General features: G+C 34.7%; 1 protein-coding gene across 3 annotated transcripts in view; it reads left to right on the forward strand.

The window, feature by feature from the left end:
• LOC148282521 (uncharacterized) overlaps positions 1-18,885 on the forward strand; it is a 39,354-nt gene that overhangs the window by 2,191 nt on the left and 18,278 nt on the right. For all 3 annotated transcript variants that reach the window (XR_015822075.1, XM_088224952.1, XM_088224953.1), the window contains exons 2-9: positions 432-687; positions 3,158-3,279; positions 7,361-7,514; positions 11,902-12,010; positions 12,162-12,435; positions 14,369-14,475; positions 16,452-16,616; positions 16,698-16,799. Coding sequence is in view for 2 of the 3 variants with exons in the window: in XM_088224952.1 (XP_088081078.1) it covers positions 432-687; positions 3,158-3,279; positions 7,361-7,514; positions 11,902-12,010; positions 12,162-12,435; positions 14,369-14,475; positions 16,452-16,616; positions 16,698-16,799 (1,289 nt within the window). In the remaining variant the exon portion in view is untranslated. The remainder of the gene's footprint in view (positions 1-431; positions 688-3,157; positions 3,280-7,360; positions 7,515-11,901; positions 12,011-12,161; positions 12,436-14,368; positions 14,476-16,451; positions 16,617-16,697; positions 16,800-18,885) is intronic.

An 18,885-nucleotide genomic window follows, 5' to 3' on the forward strand; every position in this document is an offset into this window, starting at 1 on the left:
GGGCTGAAGATTCTCATTCCCCGCAGTAATTCTATAGGCATTTGATATTTGCATATAGGTCGTAGGCACACACAAGTGTCTCCTTCATTTACATCCAGAATAAGAAACCAACATTCTCATTTAAAAAAAATATAAATAGCTGCTCACTATGTCAAAAAAAACTGCAAAGATATCTAAACTACAAGTTATTTTTTAATACATTTTAGTCCTTGTCATAATTCACGATTTCCTTCCTACAAGTTATTTTTTAATACATTTTAGTCCTTGTCATAATTCACGATTTCCTTCTTTCGTCATTCTCGACATTTTGAATCTGAAAATGTATATGTTTTAAAACCACCGAACCTCCTCATGCCATACTCAATACCTTTAAACATGCTCGACTGACTGGACTGAGCTGGACCATCGAAATTCCCTCTTTTCTAAAACAGGTGTACGAAACAGTAGAGGGGACCCAGGATAGCATCCCGAGCAGTCTTAAGATCGACTGGGACGAGTTGGAGAGGAATCCGGTGGTGAAGATGATGATGGACCTGACGCCGGCACAGGCGGACGACTACACGGCTGCCAGGCGGGGCTCCGAGGGCGGCCCCTCTCTGGAGACTTCGGAGTCAGGTCCTAGCAGCAGCTTCTTCATCGCGGACATCAACCCGAAGGACCCTCAGTCAGCGGGAAAATTCAAAAAAGGTTTCAAGTCTCATTTTCTACGGCGCGGTTTGATTTTTTGGCACTAGAATTCTATACAGGGTGTTCTTCAAACCCTTTCACATCCGAAACCAGGATGATCAGCATGGGCAAGAAGACATATTAGCATATTAAAAAAAATATTTAGAACAAAGAAAACTATTTTTAATAAGATATTTAGAAAAACAAATGGTTGCTTACTTCTGCAGGGAGATGTGAGGGGAGCGCGGCGCAGTATCAGATTCCCTTCTCCCTCTCCTCCCCTGCAGAAGTAAGCAACCATTTGCTGATATTTATTTTTTTATTTTTTTATTCGTTCTAAAAAAATATTTTTATGTGCCAATATGTCTTCTTGCTCATACTGATCATCATGTTTTCGGATGTGAGAGGGTTTAAAGAACACCCTGTATATTACGAGCTGAACCCGGCAATGCTTTGATATTGCTAGATTTGAGTTCTTGCTAAATAGATGAAATGAACACAATCGAAAGTTTGATATCAATTATTGTATTCAGTCCAAATTAGAAATGTATGTAAACATTATAATTTTTGTGTTTCGGTTTAGATAAATTGTGAGGACAGAGAATTTTGATAAATAGGTGTGCGCATTTTTTTAAAAACGAAACAATATAGGCACACGCCAATTGTAAATATCTATAATGTGTAAAAAAGAGCTCTGCGTTTGGACCTGTAGAGCGAATGAACAACGAAAGAACGGCTAAAAATATATACAATGCAAATGATCATGTATGCAGAAATAGAGGAAGACCGTGAAAGACATGGCATGACCAAATCCAACAAATACTTGAAAAAGGACATGGTAAAAGTCGGAATAATCGGCGCGCGTGCATGAGAAAATCTATGGATGTAGAGGAAGCGAGATCTGAATGCAAAGATAGACTGATGTGGCATTCTATCCTCTCTGCCTACCTTTACGGGGAAACGGCGTGATAGTTTGTTCTTGTTGTTGGTATTGTAAAAAAAACATTTCTCTAGTGCCATAATTCATAGAGAAAATACGTGAATACGTTTGTATGAAGAAAAGTCAGACCGCGTTTCCTCTTCAGAATAAACATAATTAAGTATACGTACAAAAATTTACTAAAAAATCTTTAGTAAAAACCGTTCGGATAAACGTAAAAAATATGCAACTTTTCATTGGTAAGTAGGTACTTGTTTATGATTGAATTCCAAATCGAAAAGTAATAAATTGATATTCAAATATTTAATTGAAGTAGGTACCCAAGTACTTGTTTGTGTTTGAATTCCAAAACATAAAATAATTAATTATTTTCAAATAAAGAATTCTTACAGTAAATGTCAAACTCTGCTCAGGGATGCACTTTAGTCAGAAATGCGATTTTCAAAAATGTAAAGAATGTCAGTTGATATTATTTTAGTACAACTTTAAATCCAGTAAAATAAATAAATGCATAGAAATTATAAGGAATTCAATGAAATAATCTGATTGGGATCCATAAAAAAACCAATGTTGTTTGTAAACATTAAAAACCAGTTTTTTTTATACCCAAAAAAATAACCGACGTCCTTTTTTTTTGTATCCACATTCTCGGCGAATGCAACCCTGCTGATGATTAAAAAAGACATTTACGCTCCTAACTTTTTTTGTAGTCAATAAATTGAAGATTTTATGAGCTATAAACTTCCTCGCGGCAAAGATGTACATTTATCTGAAAACCGCATGTAAATCGGTCCGGTAGTTATCGAGTCCATCGAGGAGAACCATTCGAACATTGCCATTTAGATATATATAGATAGATTTAGTCTAGAAATTATTGGTTGCATCTGTCCTCTTGACGGGCCCACTCTGCCCGCCAACTGAGCTGCAGGACCCCCGACCTCAGACGCATCCACACCTCACCCGACCACTGAGTAGCCGGATTACAGAAGACGGCACGCTTCCAGCCGACGAGACCGTCAAAAACTTTGTATATATATATATATATATATATAGGGTGTATAGCAATCGAATCCTTACACGCGGATTTTTTAAAATTTTTAAATGACAGATAAAATATTTATATTATTTCTGGTAAAACAGTTTTTTATTCAATTAATAATAAAAAATTAAAAAAAACAAAAATCTTAGCTTGGAAAATATTTAAACGTTTCACAGATCGGCCGCCAGATAGCATTAGTAAAAGCAGTTATTTTTATGTTTTTATTTTGCTTACAAAATAATATCTAAATAAGACATTTGGTTTATGGAGTAATTAAAAAAATTCAAATAATAACAGGCAGGCAAAAAAGGTAACTTTAATCACATTTAATTTTTGTGTTCTCACCAAGAATCGAAACCCGGAAACTTTGTGTACGGCGAAAATGCCACGAATTGATGACTTAATTCTTGTGTCCTCTTGTTCTCTTGATTTGGACAAAAACCTAATGAAACTTATGTCAACCTCTTATACTATTTCTATTTCGAATGTTTGACATTTAAATATATTTTCAGGCGAGCTGAGGAGAAATTCTTTAGGCACGTTTTGTAGAAAATCTTATCCAAACAAGAAAGAAAATAAAAGCGACCTGGACGAGAATTGCATGGATTCGTTGCTGCTTGCCAAACTTTCTGAGGTAAGTTCTAAATCTTAATAATATTACTAAGCCTCAACTCTTGCTTATCCACTATATCTTCTATTTAATAAATCACTTTCTTCATGTCATTTTCCAGATCACTGGAAACTGAGTTATATCTTTCCTATTTTTAAAAAAAGGTGATAAAACTGACATAATAAATTATAGACCTATTTGTTTACTTTTGGCGATTCCAAAATTACTGGACTTTTCCAGTTCAAAAGCCTGGACTTTTCCAGTCCAAAAGCTTTCTTTTACTGGATAAAATAATATTTATAATAACTAAATCAATAACTCCCGCCCAACATGGATTTGTTTAAAATAAATCGACACTAACTAATTTATTACCATATCAAAATATTATATCTGATGCACTATCCAAAAAAACCCAAATCGATTATATTTACACAGATTTTAGCAAGGCTTTCGACAAAGTAAACCATAAAATTCTAATTAACAAATTAGAACGATCTGGAATTAAAGGTAATTTGCTAAATTGGTTTAAAACATATTTGTTCGATATAAACCTGTCAGTGAAAATAAATGATATATTATCATATAAATTTAAATCAGTTAGTGGAGTACCTCAAGGCTCGCATCTTGGTCCAGTGTTGTTTTTAATATTTATAAATGATGTAATTGATATATTTGATAATGTACATGTTCTCATATTTGCAGATGATATGAAAATATTCAAAGAGATAAAAAACATTAACGATTGTAACATTTTGTCCCATAATTTGTCCAAATTAAACATCTGGTGCCAACAAAATAAATTGCAACTCAATATAAGCAAATGTCAAGCTATGAGATTCTATAAAATAATAAATCCGATTCTATTTATTTATATGTTAAATCAAATTAAAATTACTGATGTTTGTACCGTGAGCGATCTGGGTGTTTTGTTCGATTCAATTATTAAAATATCTAACAATGCTTTAAAATTATTAGGATTTGTACTTAGAACCGGAAAAGATTTTAATAATATAAACACATTAAAATATCTTTACTCATCTCTAGTTAGAAGCTAACTAGATTATAATTCTCCAATATGGTCACCTTATCAAATCACTTTCTCAGATTCTATTGATAGAATTCAGAATAAATTTCTTAGATATATTAATTTTAAGATGGGTTTTTCTACTAATCAATAAAATTATAACAAAATTTTAGACTCTCTTAAATTAACTAAATTGCAAGAACGAAGAACATCGACCGATTTTACGACTTTATATAAAATAATAAAACCAATGTTTGATACTCCGGATCTACTGAAACCACCTAGGTTAAGCAGAACATCTGCAATATTTTATTGTCAAAATTCTCGAGCGGTCGCTCAATATAACTCACCTATTGTTAGATTACAGAATACCGGGAATGAATGTGCATCACATTTTGATATATTTAGTCTCTGCCTAACTTAAAAAATAAAGTGACCAATATATTTTTATCAAAAAGAGCAAATCATCTTCAGAAGATTGGGTTAGAATAGTTATAATTTGATCGATTAATGTATTTTGTCATTGTATAATTTCTTTAAAATATATATGTATTTCAAGTAATTGATAATGTGTACAGTACGAGTATATTAATATTTCATACTCGATTTTTTAAATATTTTTATTTTTAAGCACTCTTTATACCACATATATGTAAATGGCAGAAATGCCGTATATAAATAAATAAATATTACAACGGAGACCGGTCATTTTAGAGAAAAAATTGCGGAAGCCGAGACATGTACGGGGCTCGTGACGTCGTGACCAGTGGCGGGTTTCCCTTATGTCCATTGGGTCAATGACCCCCCAAAATTTGTCACTTTTGAAAATAATTTACTTAAAATACATTATAAAGAAAGTATATAAAATAATGCAATTAGTGGACCATGAAGATTAATCTTAATATTTTTATAGATGTTATCTAGAATACTATAAGCACGTGCGCCGCCAAATGTTCATGTTATGTCGAATGCGCGGGTCATTTCTGTAACTGTCCCAAAGCTATCTCTAGATTTTCTTATGAGGAAGAAAAAGATGAAACGTCTCGTGCGTACATGGATATACAGAACATTTCTCCCAAAATTAGTCAGATCGCGGGCATTGTCCCGGGAGATAACAATATGAAACGAGGAAGACAAGAATAAGATTAAAAATAATAATATGATATTGGCATTGGTCTAGACTGGAAGAGTTACGATGATAAATGGATTCCTATGTATTTTACATACCTTCACTTAAAGAACGAATTCTAATGGAAAGGATAAACATAAGCTTGTATTTTCTCGTCCCTTTTTACAAGATTGAAATGAGCTTTGTGGATTGATATTATTATAATACGAGACTTTTGTAAAAAATAAGGTTCTCAATTTTTGTCAGGTTTAAGGCATTTTTTATTTGAACTGAAAAATACATCATTAGAAAGCTTAATTTCTTAACTATTTTCCAACGTAATCACAAGATTTTTCAACGCATTTTTGTTGACGACTAATCCACTTTTGGAAACTGTTTCCAATATTTTCGATATATTTATTTTATTTATTTATTATTATCATTATATTACATGCACTAAATTATAATTTATGTAAAGTTGCTTTGACTGTCTAAACTAGGGTTATTTACCCCGTTCTAAGACATTAAAAAAATATATAAAACAGTAATCAATATATAGAAACAGTTATAAAGATACAGGACAAAGTAAAAAACAAAGTAAAAAATGGAGTAAAAACATGGTAAAAAATGTAGTAAAAAACATAGTAAAATGTAATAAAAACATAGTAAAATTGTAGTAAAAAAAAATAGTAAAAATGTAGTAAAAACATAGTAAAAATGTTGTAAAAAAACGTAGCAAAAAAAATATGATAAAAACAAAGTAATAAATGCATTGAAAACATAGTAAAAACCATTAAAATATGTCTATAAAAATATTTTGAAACTCAGTAAAATGCGAAATAAAAACAGAAAACATAGTAAGAAACATATTTAAAGTCATAATAAAAAAAAATAATGTATGTTGTATAGCAAAAAGCATATTTAAAGAAAGAAAAAAAAAACATAGCAAAATACCAAGTAGAAAGAGAAAAAAAAATATATGTACCTATTTTGTAAAAGAATTTACCCACCATTTTTAACCCCTTCAGCCGCCACTGCTCGTGCCCAGGGTTTCCATATTTGGTAAGAGGCGTCATGTTCTCGACGTCCTTAATGTCTCCGGCTGAGACGTAACCTCGTAAGAACGTCGTTAATAATTCAGTTTATTTTAGTTTTAAAGCTGATTTTATATAATTATGTTGATTTATATGTCAATCGTTGTATTAAAAAAAAAAAAAACAAGCCAGGTACGAATGATTTTTCGTGTGTCAATATAAATCACTCGTCAGACGTTAGGTACTACAAAGTTATGTCGTCACCTTTGCTGACAACTGTCATTTTAATCAAGTTATATTTTAAGGACTATTGGTGCTTTTTTTATTACTGTATAGGGCATGTCTATGTAATATTTTAGTTTATCTAATTGTTCGTAGACAAAAGACTGGATTTCACCCCCTCGGGAGTCATTAAGGTTAACAAATTACAACAGGGATGGAGAATACCTTAAATAAGGGAATGTGGAAAATCTAGGCATTTACAGGGCTTATGACCTGTCATTGGCTGGTTCGAGTGGCCACTTTACACACTGTGTAACATTCACAATTTTGCCTGATTTGAATGAATCTATTCACAACAATAAAGGTTTCAGCTCTTTAACTTCACTAAAATCAACAGATGGAAGAATTGAACAAATATGGATGTTCAAACATAGGCGAAATGGTGAATGTTACACAGTGTGTAAGTAAAGTGGCCACTTAAACCAGCCAATGACAGGTCATAAGCCGTGTAAATGCCTAGACTTCCATATTCCCTTATTTAAGGTATTCTCCACCCCTGTTGTAATTTGTTATTCATGTCTATATAGCATGGTGGTAGATATCTGTTTTACCAATGTACCTCTCTACTGATCATCCTTAATGGAAAACCTTACTAACCCCTCCCCCCCCCTCCCTCCAGTTGTGCACCCTTTGAACATTGAATAAAAATATTACCAGGTGCTGAATGAAGGCATATTAGACTCAGTCCTCTCATATATGGTTGGCCACGGCAAGCCTACAAAGCTGTCGGGGCTGCATCAGGCAATAATCAATAAAAAATCAGGAGCGAGCCCTTCCAACGCTGACCTCAAGAAGCCGGCTAGTTTTAGCGGTAAGTGCGAAGCACAAATCTATAACTTTTTTGTATATTATTTTCGTATTGTATCGTCAGGATTACCTAATTAAAAGCACGTTGCTTGTAAAAAAAAAGCCTATCTCTGTCTAGATCAGTGGTTTCTAACCACTGGATAATTACCCCCTATGGGGTAAAAGCTCAGAGTAATAATGCGTAACCTAGAGAGGAGCCCAAACGTAGGAAAATCATTATAAGACTATTGGGTATTAAGTTAGCTGCAGTTCGCAGCAAAACAATGGGCCGTACTCAGGTCGAGAATTGCTAAATGGATATTAATTCGCATTGTAATTACTTTTAAATATGTACCTGTGTATTTATCATTGCAGGGTTATTTCAATCTATTTTTCTAGAATTCACCTATATTTATTTTATAAAACTGAAAATACACGTTTGTGTTTATTTTTTTATTTATTTATTCATTTTATTCACAATATGTTTATGTTATATTTATTGATACATAAATCCCATCTCAATGGAAACAAAGTCCTTTGTTGAGTTTGTTTGATACTCGATAAAAACTCAAACTTTATATGGAGGTCTAGTGCGGCCCTGACATATTGCCCATAATCAGCTGTCATTATCAACAGTAAACATACTTTGATTCACAAATTTATCCCCTAAATTGAGAAAAATAGTATCTGAAGTAAATATGTTGATATAAGGAAAGTTTTTAAGCAAAATAAAACATGTGTCGAGACAATAAATGCGAAAAATCAATGTAAATCGTGGGAAAATATTCGAAATCAATTACCTGTGAAAACTAACTCCTTTATAACACCTTTGACGCTCCTACTGCTGCAACCAAACATACTGCAATTCACCATAGTATATTTTTATTTATTGTAACGTAAATATCCAAGTTATTTACAAACAATGCCTAGCAGAGCTACAAAATCATCCGATCAAACCGTTATGTTTATGTTGTCAAATAAAACAAAATGGCCACAAATTGGTTGCTAACCAACAAACCAGTGGAGTGAATGAGTGGAGGAAAATTTATGAAGAAAAAACTGCCAATAAGTGGATCAAGCAACTTTAGAGAAGCACAGATGAGGCCAAAACATTTTGGAAGCACGAAACGCCTACATATTAATTAACTCAGGCTCTCTCAGGACATGGATGCACGAGGGAATATCTACATCGCTTTGGGCTGCGAGACGATAGTTGCTGTCCATGTAATGGCATTACTGAGCGACTGTAGAACATCTTCTTATATACTGTCCAATGTTTAATAGGCCGAGGTGGAAGCTTGAATGCAAAGTAAACACTCGGATTGCTGCGACTAATAACCTGAACTGTAATGATACACGAAGAGAGACTGTTCGATTCATTACAGGGACGATCAAGCAGGTTAAGTTATGTAATTGTGGTATCCAGCTCCTTTTGTTTTTTTTGTGTCCAACTTTTACGATTTTTTATTTTTTATTATTTGTTAACTAACCTAACGAAAAACATATAGCTTAACTAACCGATAAACTCAGATATTTATCTTATGTTTTCCAAAGACTGAAAAATATTTTAACCCAAGAAAAAATAACATGTGGTGTATTAGGGTGGAGAGGAGTCTTGGACGTGCAAAGTCGCTCAATAGAATTTGCACAGAAAAATATAATTTAGATAATTTACAAAAAACATAGACTATTTCCTAGTAATGAATTATACGTAGAGAGTGGACGTCTTAGTTTTAGAAAAGGATATTTATTTCAGTGCCTGAAATATGTTTACTCGAATAGGGAATTGTTTAGTAATAATTTAAATCGTATTAGCAATAGATCCGAAAATATACTGGCAGTTCCAGGACGCAGAACTAAGTTCGCACAGAGGCACTCCTTACATGTTGGTCCAAGATTCTTCAATCTTCTAACTAAGGAACTACAAAACATTAAATCACTGGTACAGTTTAAAGTAGGTTTGAGGTCTTGGATTAGCATGGAAGGAACAGATAGACACCTTCTTTAAAAAAAAATTTAAAAAATAAATGCGTACTGCAAATAAATCATGTTTTCGTAATATCAGCATAATATTTTAATTTGGTATTTTTTTTCTTTTCATGGTCATATCATACCATATTTATATGCCATAAACGTTTTAATAATTAAAAAAAGGAATGGCCCACGCTCAGACGCTGAACTCTTTGTGGGCATTTTTTCCAATTTATGTTATTGTCTAATTTTGAGATGTATTTTTCTAAAGCGTATTTTGGTATATTTCTATGTAAATATATGTATGGAAAAACAAACAAATAAACATTAAAAAAAACTATGGTGACAGCGAAAACAAAAGTAAGCAACGATGTGCATCGGCCGGAACTGTACCGAATATTAAACAAATTGTTAGAACTAATTAATATCAACCGTATCACATTGACTTACATTACTTCGTAATTTAATAAAAAAATGCTTAAAATAGGTATAATACACGACACCTCGCCGTGTGTATAGTTGAACTGTAGATAGGGGTGGCTCTGTAGCTGCTGTAGTCCGGCCATCTCGTATGAAAGGCTTCTCTGGCTGGGTCGGCGGTGATATCCTCCAAGAAGGGCAGGCGGCGGAGTCGAAGGCGGAGAGGGCGTACTTCCAATAAAACACGCTTAAGCTAGGGTTTCCTAGGACAGCGGTGCCCGTATCTTAACGGCCGTACTGAACGGTGATGCGGTTGGCAGCTGTCGTAACGGTGACTAGAGACTGGTTTCCTAGAAAAACGGCGTTATCAACACCATTTAACACCCTTTTCATAAGAAACCATTCTCTAGTCACCGTTACGACGGCTGTCCACCGCATCACCGTTCACTACGGCCGTTAAAATACGGGCACCGCTGTCCTAGGAAACCCTAGCTTTAGTCTTGATTTATACACAACTTTATTCATAAAAAACACGTAGGTTTTATTGAATTTTTGCACCGTGTCGCTGTCGGACAGGGTGCGGGACAGCATTCCTAAGCCGCAGGAGAGAGCGAGAGGGGGTCGGGCTGCTCCGGATTAACGCGTAGGACGCTCTCTCATTGGCTGGACATTTTTATATTTTATTTTTACATCAGTACTTTTAAAGTCATATAACACCCTCGGTATATATTTTACATAAAAATGAAGTATGTAGGCATCATCCCCGTGTCCCAATTAATACATAAACAACACGGGAAAAGATCCTACATACCGATTAAAAGGGTGACATACGTTTTAGTGGGATTTAGTGAGGCCTAGTACCTCATAACCCTGTACATATTTATGGCTAGAGTCTCGATATTCTAACGTCTGCCCCCGTAAGTGACATAATTAACCGTCTTTATTAAAGGGGCAGCTTATTAGATTACAAAATCGAGACTACTAGAAATAAGCAAGAAAACTAACAAATGGAAAAACTTGTAAAAACACCGGTGCCGGCCGCTCTGGTTGAAGTGCCGCGTGTAGCCCTAGCGACGATTCGCGAAGCTTCAGCTGCCATCGAGGTCTAAGGATTTCTCAGCGCTCAGTCGAACATTTTTTCTCGTGTAGAAACCGCCTCCGTCTATGAGCCCCAACAAGGGCCGCTAGGTTTGATGATGTTTTAAACGATCGGCACTTGCCGTCGCATTCCGCGGCGTAATATGAACGACGATGTCCGATACAGGTATTTTCTGTAATTCAAAGAAAAAGGCCTTAATAGCCAGTTCTATTTTAAACTATTTTTTTTTGTGGGAATTTGCCAATATCTAATCGGCTATATGGGTAAACATTCCTAAAATTAAAACTAATCATCGGAAATATTCTACCATCCCCCATATATAAAAAAAAACGGCGCAACTTACAGAAATGAGATAAATTGTATTTTATTTGGTACATCATGCCGTTTTACGCATCAAGTCTTGAAGATGACATCAGAAAGATGACGGCCCCCAGCAGCGATACATTGATTCTGAAGTTTTCGGCTGCACTTTGGCACATCTCGATCGGCATAGCGGCGATTTCCTCCCGAATTCGATCCTTAAGTTCTTCCAAGGTGTGAGGTCGATGTTTAAAAACTTTTTCCTTCAGATATCCCCACAGGAAAAAGTCGCTAATGGTTCAATAAGGTGAGCGCGCGGGGCATCCCACTTCACCCCTCAGAGAGACGAGGCGCGCCCGATACAATTATATTACATATAATGTTTAAAGCATTTTTTTGTTTCATTTTTGTAACGTGCAACCATAAAAAAAGAGCATCCGGTGTACTATAATGTTTGTTATTGAACATAACATCATATAATATGTATGCAAAGCTGGTTCAAAACTCGTGTCTCATTAGATTCAGTGGGCTTAGTTTGTGCTGTTTTGCAGCACTAAAACTAAAAAAAATAAATCATGATGATTGAATTGCAATTTTGACGTCAAGTGCTTCTGTATTCCAGGTTTCTTCACAGAGAGGGAATCGAAAGAAAGAGTTGGTGTTGCATCACGTGATAAGTTGGGAAGAAGAAAATCCTCAACCGGAGGGGATAAATACATACACAAAGGAGAGTGAGTATTGACACAAATACACAGAAACTATCAGGCGAGGGGTCGTGTATAACGCCCATAGAGATACTACATACAATTGATATATTTGATTTTTTTGGCACTTCGAAAGGCCAAGAGGCCCAATTAATAAACTTTGTCATTCACTTTTCAGCGGTGAGGTGGAGATCCACGTGTGCGACGAGGTGAAGGGTCTGAAGAGGGACTTCCGCTGCCCGCAGAAGTTGCTTGTCTCCAAGATGGGCTACTTCGCTGACGTCACCTCCGGCCAGAAGCTCGAGGATATGGACATCTCCGTGCACTGCGACGTCACGATCTTCGACTGGCTGATGCGCTGGGTGAAGAGGGATAGCATACTCGTCGCGGACTGGCCTCTGCTAGATCCAACCAACGTGGTGCCTATTTTGGTATCAGCCTCATTTCTGCAGGTTAAAAATTTACAATTTCAACACCGTTTTCTAAGAAAAGTGGCATGGTTGCTCGGATTACAAACTCCATTTCGAAATAGAGCAATCTCTTAATCTATCTTCATTGGAGAGACGTAGAACTGAAATGGACCTCATATGCATTTTCAAAATATTTAATGCTGATGTCCCATCTCTGTTGCAATCAATTTCTTTTCATGTTCCCAACTATGTCACCAGAAGTCAACATCTGCTATTTATTAAATCTTCTAAGCGCAACTTTTGTTTTATGCTCCGATGTCCAGAATGTGTAGATTAGTCAATTCTTCACACGACTTGGAATTCTTTGGGATAGATCTTCCGGCTTCTCTCTTCGCGACTAAACAGTGTGGGATGAAGTTGGATTATCATAGTTTAGCTTGAAGTCTTATGTCTTTCGTTTTTATGAATATATTGTATACCATTATTGTTTAGCCCTTGTTTGTCTTTGTTACATAGTTCTATGTTCGTTTTTTTCAGTTTCTTGAATTTATGTTTCTTCGTGTAACTGTTGTAATTGGCTTAGGCCGTATATATAATAAATTAATTATCGCAAATAATTAATGGACCGGTTGCATTGAAAAAAGTTAAATAATTGTTATATAAGGCCTACCACGAGTATTAAATCCCTTAAAAAAAAAAGAAATACAAGCTTGGGTACTTGCACTGGATCTCTGAACTGAATTCTTGCCCGTCTGTGTTGTTGTTGTCCCATCAAAGGGGGGTGTAAACATGCAATACTAAATAGTCCACTGACTCAGAGGACTGTGCGCTGACCATGCTCTAGGACCCGCTTTGCCCACTTTAAGGTCTGAAAGATTGTCAGAGACAAACGGTGTTAGGACGATTGAGGTTTTTGCGCAGGATTGTACCCACTGTTGTTAGTAGGACAATAATTATAGTTTTGTGAGAGATTTGATGTTACGACAAAAGGGATTTTCGTATAAGTTTGATAGGATCATGTTTGAATCTGTGTTAGGACTTTGCCAGTATTATCTTGATAATTTCATGTATTTATGTGCTTTGTAATGTCAATTAAACTCGGAATTAGATGTGAATTTATTAACTATGATTTCCTATTAAATACTTTGAACTTGTAAAAACTAACCGAGAGAAGAAAAATTATAGATTTATTGAATTTATTTAAGATTGTCAACTTTACATGGGACTGCCCAAATCTATTAGCGCTCATTAACTTCAAGGTACCTGGACGAATGACTCGTCAAGTACCTCCGTTTAGTTGCAACAATTCACGTACCGTATACTCGTATAATGCTATTCTGAATCGACTCCATGTTCTCGGCAATAACTATTCCGACGTTGCTGATATTTTTCACGTAAAGTATAGCTTATATAAATTAACGCTATTTAATCATTTTAAAGATGATGAACGGTAATTGACATTTTTTAGATTATAGTGCTTTCTATGTTTACTTTTGTATGGGTATTATTGTATACCATATTTACGTGAATACTTATTTTTTAAATTACTATAATTGTCATTATTATTATTTAATTTTTTTAAACTATTTTTTATACAAAATAATTTTATTGTATTTAATATACTTATATTTTGTACCTTTTAAAGAAAAATATACATAAATTATTTTCCTTTTACAATTTTATTTGCACAAATTGCTTAATTATTTTTTATATCTAAATATGTATTTTATACAAAACTGCTGTGTTATATATTTAGTATCTATGTAAAATCATACTTTTATATTTAATTTTTAAGTTTTTCACATTATATTGAAATGTTTATACTATTTTTAATATGTATCTTTTTAAGGTAAAAGGCACTGCGTGCCGTGTATGTTAATAAATAAATATCGAGATATAGATTTTAAATATCAAAATGCATTATTCCAATTTTACTTGAAATTTTAACATCCTTTGTGACTATTAATTTTTTTAGATGGATCCTCTGCTTCACGACTGCCTTATATATTGCCACAGCCATATGACTGAGATTGTTAAAACAAACACAAATCTGGCGTGCTTGAACGACACCATTTTGACTAGGTAATAAATTGTTTTCTTTTACAGTAAGAATGCGATATAAATATTTGACTGGTTTCTTAAGCTGATGCTCTTTGTTTTATCTCTTTAATTTTCCTTAACATTACCAGGCAAAGGAATACACATTTACTTCCTCGCATAATGTGACCTGGTACTCTAGATTGCGCCGTTAATAATGTATTAATGCTGGCGTCTGACCATTTCTAAAACTACAGTGTTAGTTAATCTTCTTGTCCAAGGTATATTAACCTATACACCTGTAGACTCACATCTTGAATGCCGCGATTTCACGTACATCCGTTTATTATTATTATTATTATTATGGCTAACTTATATAGCGCCATTTTCGTAATATAATACCTCAAGGGCGCTTTAAATGGTGATTCTATAGTTATTTTTTTTTATTGAAGCTTTTAAATTTGTAATTTAATCAAAACAATTTATTTTGTTTTGTCTCAGCTGGTAAAAGCATGAACTTATCGTTCTACTAATTTGAGCGTCAAGAGAAAGGTCAGAATTGAGTAAAACTCCCAGTAGTTTAACGGTGGGTAAAGCGGTACTCCCTACATTGGGTAGGGCCGTATCCTGGATCAAATTCTGTCGTCTGGCTGAAGCCACCCATAGTTGTTCCGTTTTTGATGGGTTTAATGTTAATCTGTTTTCAGTTTCCTATTTTCTCGATGCATCCGTCAGTTAAATTGACAAGGTCCGTGGTTCGAATCCCACTCTACCCCAACTCGATTCCATTTTCTAATAGTGAGTTATTTACAACTCGTTGAAAATGGCCCTCAAAATTAAATATTTGGGTAAATCATAAGAACGCAAATAGTTCTTTTTTAAAAATAAAAAAAAAAAAAAAAAAAAAAAAATATTATGGTCTACAGTATCGAATGCAGCACTCATGTCCAGAAGAGCCATCAACACCAGATTACCAGAGTCTACTGCCGTTATGATGTCAGACAGTACTCTTATCACTCCCGTCTCCGTGGAATGAAAACGTCGGTATGCCGATTGCCTTACCGAAAATAAAGAATTCTGCTCGATATAGTTAACGAGCCTATGAAAAACAATTTTTTCTAGTATTTTTGATACGATGGGAAGATTTGAAATAGGGCGAAAACTGGAAAGATCTTCCTCATCTAGTTGTGATTTTTTAAAAAGTGGAGTTACATGTGCTTTTTTTATGGCTCTCGGAACAATGCTGCGCTCCATGGATATATTTAAAAAAACTGTTAAAAATGGAGCTAATACGTTAATGCATTTTTTCAAAAGCCATGTTGGCATCGGATCTTATTTACATTGTTTGTTGGGTAATGCCGCAACAATTTTTTTAACCTCATTTATAGATGTTTGTTCAAATTTACTGAATTTTCGAAGGGCATTAGCTAAAATTATAGGTTTTTTCGCTGAACTACACGCCAGTCTGATTTTTTCGACTTTATTAGTAAAAAAGTCGGCAAAATCAGTGGCAGTAGCCCCTGTGTTTGATGTCTCTGCTATACAGTCACCACGAACAGATTGAAGGCTTCGCCAGAGTTGTTTTGGAGACTTTTTCTGTTCAGTGATTTTTGTGCACCAGAAACTAGATTTTATTTATTTTATAAATATCCTGTAAGAGGCGTTTATACGGATGTACGAATGTAACGTTTATACGGATGTACTGACCAAATAATATAATACTAATCAAACAAAATTTGTATTTCAATGTCCAAGTGTCTATTTGTCAGCATTGTCGGTAATCTTTTGAAGGACTTTTTGGCAGTTGTAATCCAGATATTGATTTCCTCATCTAGATCAATGTTTTTATTAAACTCATTTCCGAGACATTTAAAATAGTTTAATTATATGTCAAACAAGGACCTTTAAACTAAATACTTACCTATCTGTTTGTGATACGATTAATTAGGTCCAGGACTCAGACTTCAGATTGTAATTTATATGTCGTACAGGATCATTTTTAAATTGGCAATATGTTTAAGGCTGGGCGCCATGTACACAAATTCGGAGTTAGAGTCCATACGCGATAAGAAGGACAAGATACAATCTCGCCTGTTCTGCAAGATGATCATGTCACTCGGGGAGCCGGTTCCGGAGACCCTGCGCGGCCACTACAGCTCCTTGTCTACTCTCTATAAGTGCAGCAGGTAATACACATAGGGTTCCCGCCATTCTGCAATTTGTCCAATTTGTCCAATTTGTTAGTTATATTTTCTTTTGCTTTTCAGTTGTAGTAAAATGTTGGCGAAGCAAATAGCAGATAGAGTCCCCTGTCAGTCCAGCAATATGAGTATCGACCGGAGAGGAAACATTATGAGCGCACATACAAGGTAAAACATTTATTGAAGGCACAATGTTGGTAAAAACAATAACCCTGTGTTTTCCCTAATACTGTATGATCCCAAAATCCCAATCATCATCATTTCCTTCTATGCATAAAATGTCATTTTTTACTAAGCTAAAGGTGTTTATCGCCGTTGTCTATCTTGGAGACACACCCATAAAATGACTTTAGGTCTATAACATACTTATTTATTTATTTATTGACACTTTATATACATATACAATAAATATACATATAAGGGCGGGCATATTGCCTTAAGGCAATTTCTTCCTACCTACCCAAACCGTTCAGTTTGAGAAAATTATAAATATATGGACATATTGAATCTTACAATTTTATACAAAAATTAAAAGCAAAGATTAACAAAAATAAATAAATGTATAAAAAAAAAATAACACTTTACTATGAAGAGAGGAGAGGGGATGGGAAGGATAGAAGAAGGATAAAGGAACAATTTAAATATTTAGATAGTGACATTTCAATCTTGACTTAAATGTAAATAAAGAAGGGGCGTCTCTAACATTAGTGGGTAGATTATTCCACAATCGAGCGGCTACTACTGTGAAAGAGGAGGCAAAAAAATTAGAGCGATGACGGGGTATTAAAAGAGTTCTCTCGTTACTAGAACGAAGAGATAGTCCGTGTTGTGAAAGAGGTTGGATGAGCTCTCTCAGATAAACAGGCGAAGTGGGATTATTTAAAATATTGTGAAGAAGTGATAGAATGTGAATGTTTCCTTTGAATGTTTCTTTCCATACTACCTTCCAACAAGAGATTTCTCTAGTTTTTTTCCATAGGTACTTCTAGTTTAACATATGTCCAAAATAAACAGGAATTTCCAATTGAAAATGCCTGCACTAAACGGTTTTTTTTACAGCCACGTTGATAGCATTGTTTTTGACAGTTTATCAAAGTTTGACCACGATCAGATGTTCAATATTCTGTCAGCGTCTGTTTGAGTGAGTCGGAAAAATATTGTGTGGCGATTTTTACAATAGATAAAAAAATGAAACAACGAGCGTGCCTCAAATTTTGTGTTGCTAAGAAAATTTCGTATACCGAATCATTGGAAATGTTGAATAAAGTCTTTGGATCGTGCATGTCAAAAACACGGGCAAACAAAGAGTGTAAGAGGTTCAAAGACGTTTGTGAACATACTGGACGTCCAACAACGTCAGTTACAGAAGAAAACGTCGAGTCGGCAAAGCAAATTGTGTTGGAAAATCGACGTGTACCAATCCGAGAGCTTGCTGCGTTATTGAGGATCTCATAAGGATTGCCAGATCGTATTTTGACCGATGTTTTGAGCATGAAACGCGTCGCTGCTCGCCTCGTCCCAAAAACACTGAGTTTTGTCCAAAAGCAGCGTCGAATTATTTATTTAACACTTCATGTACATATACAATTATATGCATATAGCAATTTCTTCCTACCTACCCAAAATATGTTTTTTTGCACTACGATAATATGACATCTCATATAGAGTTTATTGTTTCGGAGTTTTTGGCCAAAAAATCGACTAATGTCATCAGCTACCTAAGCATCGTATTCTCCAGACCAGGCCCAGTCTTGAGTTTATTCTTTTACCAATACTAAAATTGCTATTAAGAGGAACGCGCTTTGAGACGATTGATGCCATAAAAAAGAATAGGGTATTATCACCCGGGAGGAATATCGGATTTAACACATTGTACATATAAAGGATTTCTCAAAGACTCCTTTAGTGTTTATAAAAGCTCTAATAATCAATAATTTCATTCATAAATTTCGTTTACTATTTTCAACATCTCTGAAAAGCGTTTCTATTCGGTTGGTAATAAATTCGATCATCCAAACCCACCCAACAGTACACCACGAATCGTGCATTTGTTTTAAATGTTGGTAATCCGAATAGAAATTGCAACGACGCGTATTGCTATCTATGATTTTTTCCCCTTCTCTAGCCAACCTTGAAATAAATGGCGACCGTAAAATGGGGCGACATTTAAATCGTAAGGCGACTTTGATCAGCGGAAATATTGTTTATATGTATCTCTATAACTACTGATCATTAATAAATTTCGGTCAATTTT

Source organism: Micrasema longulum, unplaced genomic scaffold (assembly GCF_059751315.1).
Source record: "Micrasema longulum isolate JH-2025_06_02 unplaced genomic scaffold, ASM5975131v1 h1tg000321l, whole genome shotgun sequence".
NCBI lineage: Eukaryota > Metazoa > Arthropoda > Insecta > Trichoptera > Brachycentridae > Micrasema > Micrasema longulum.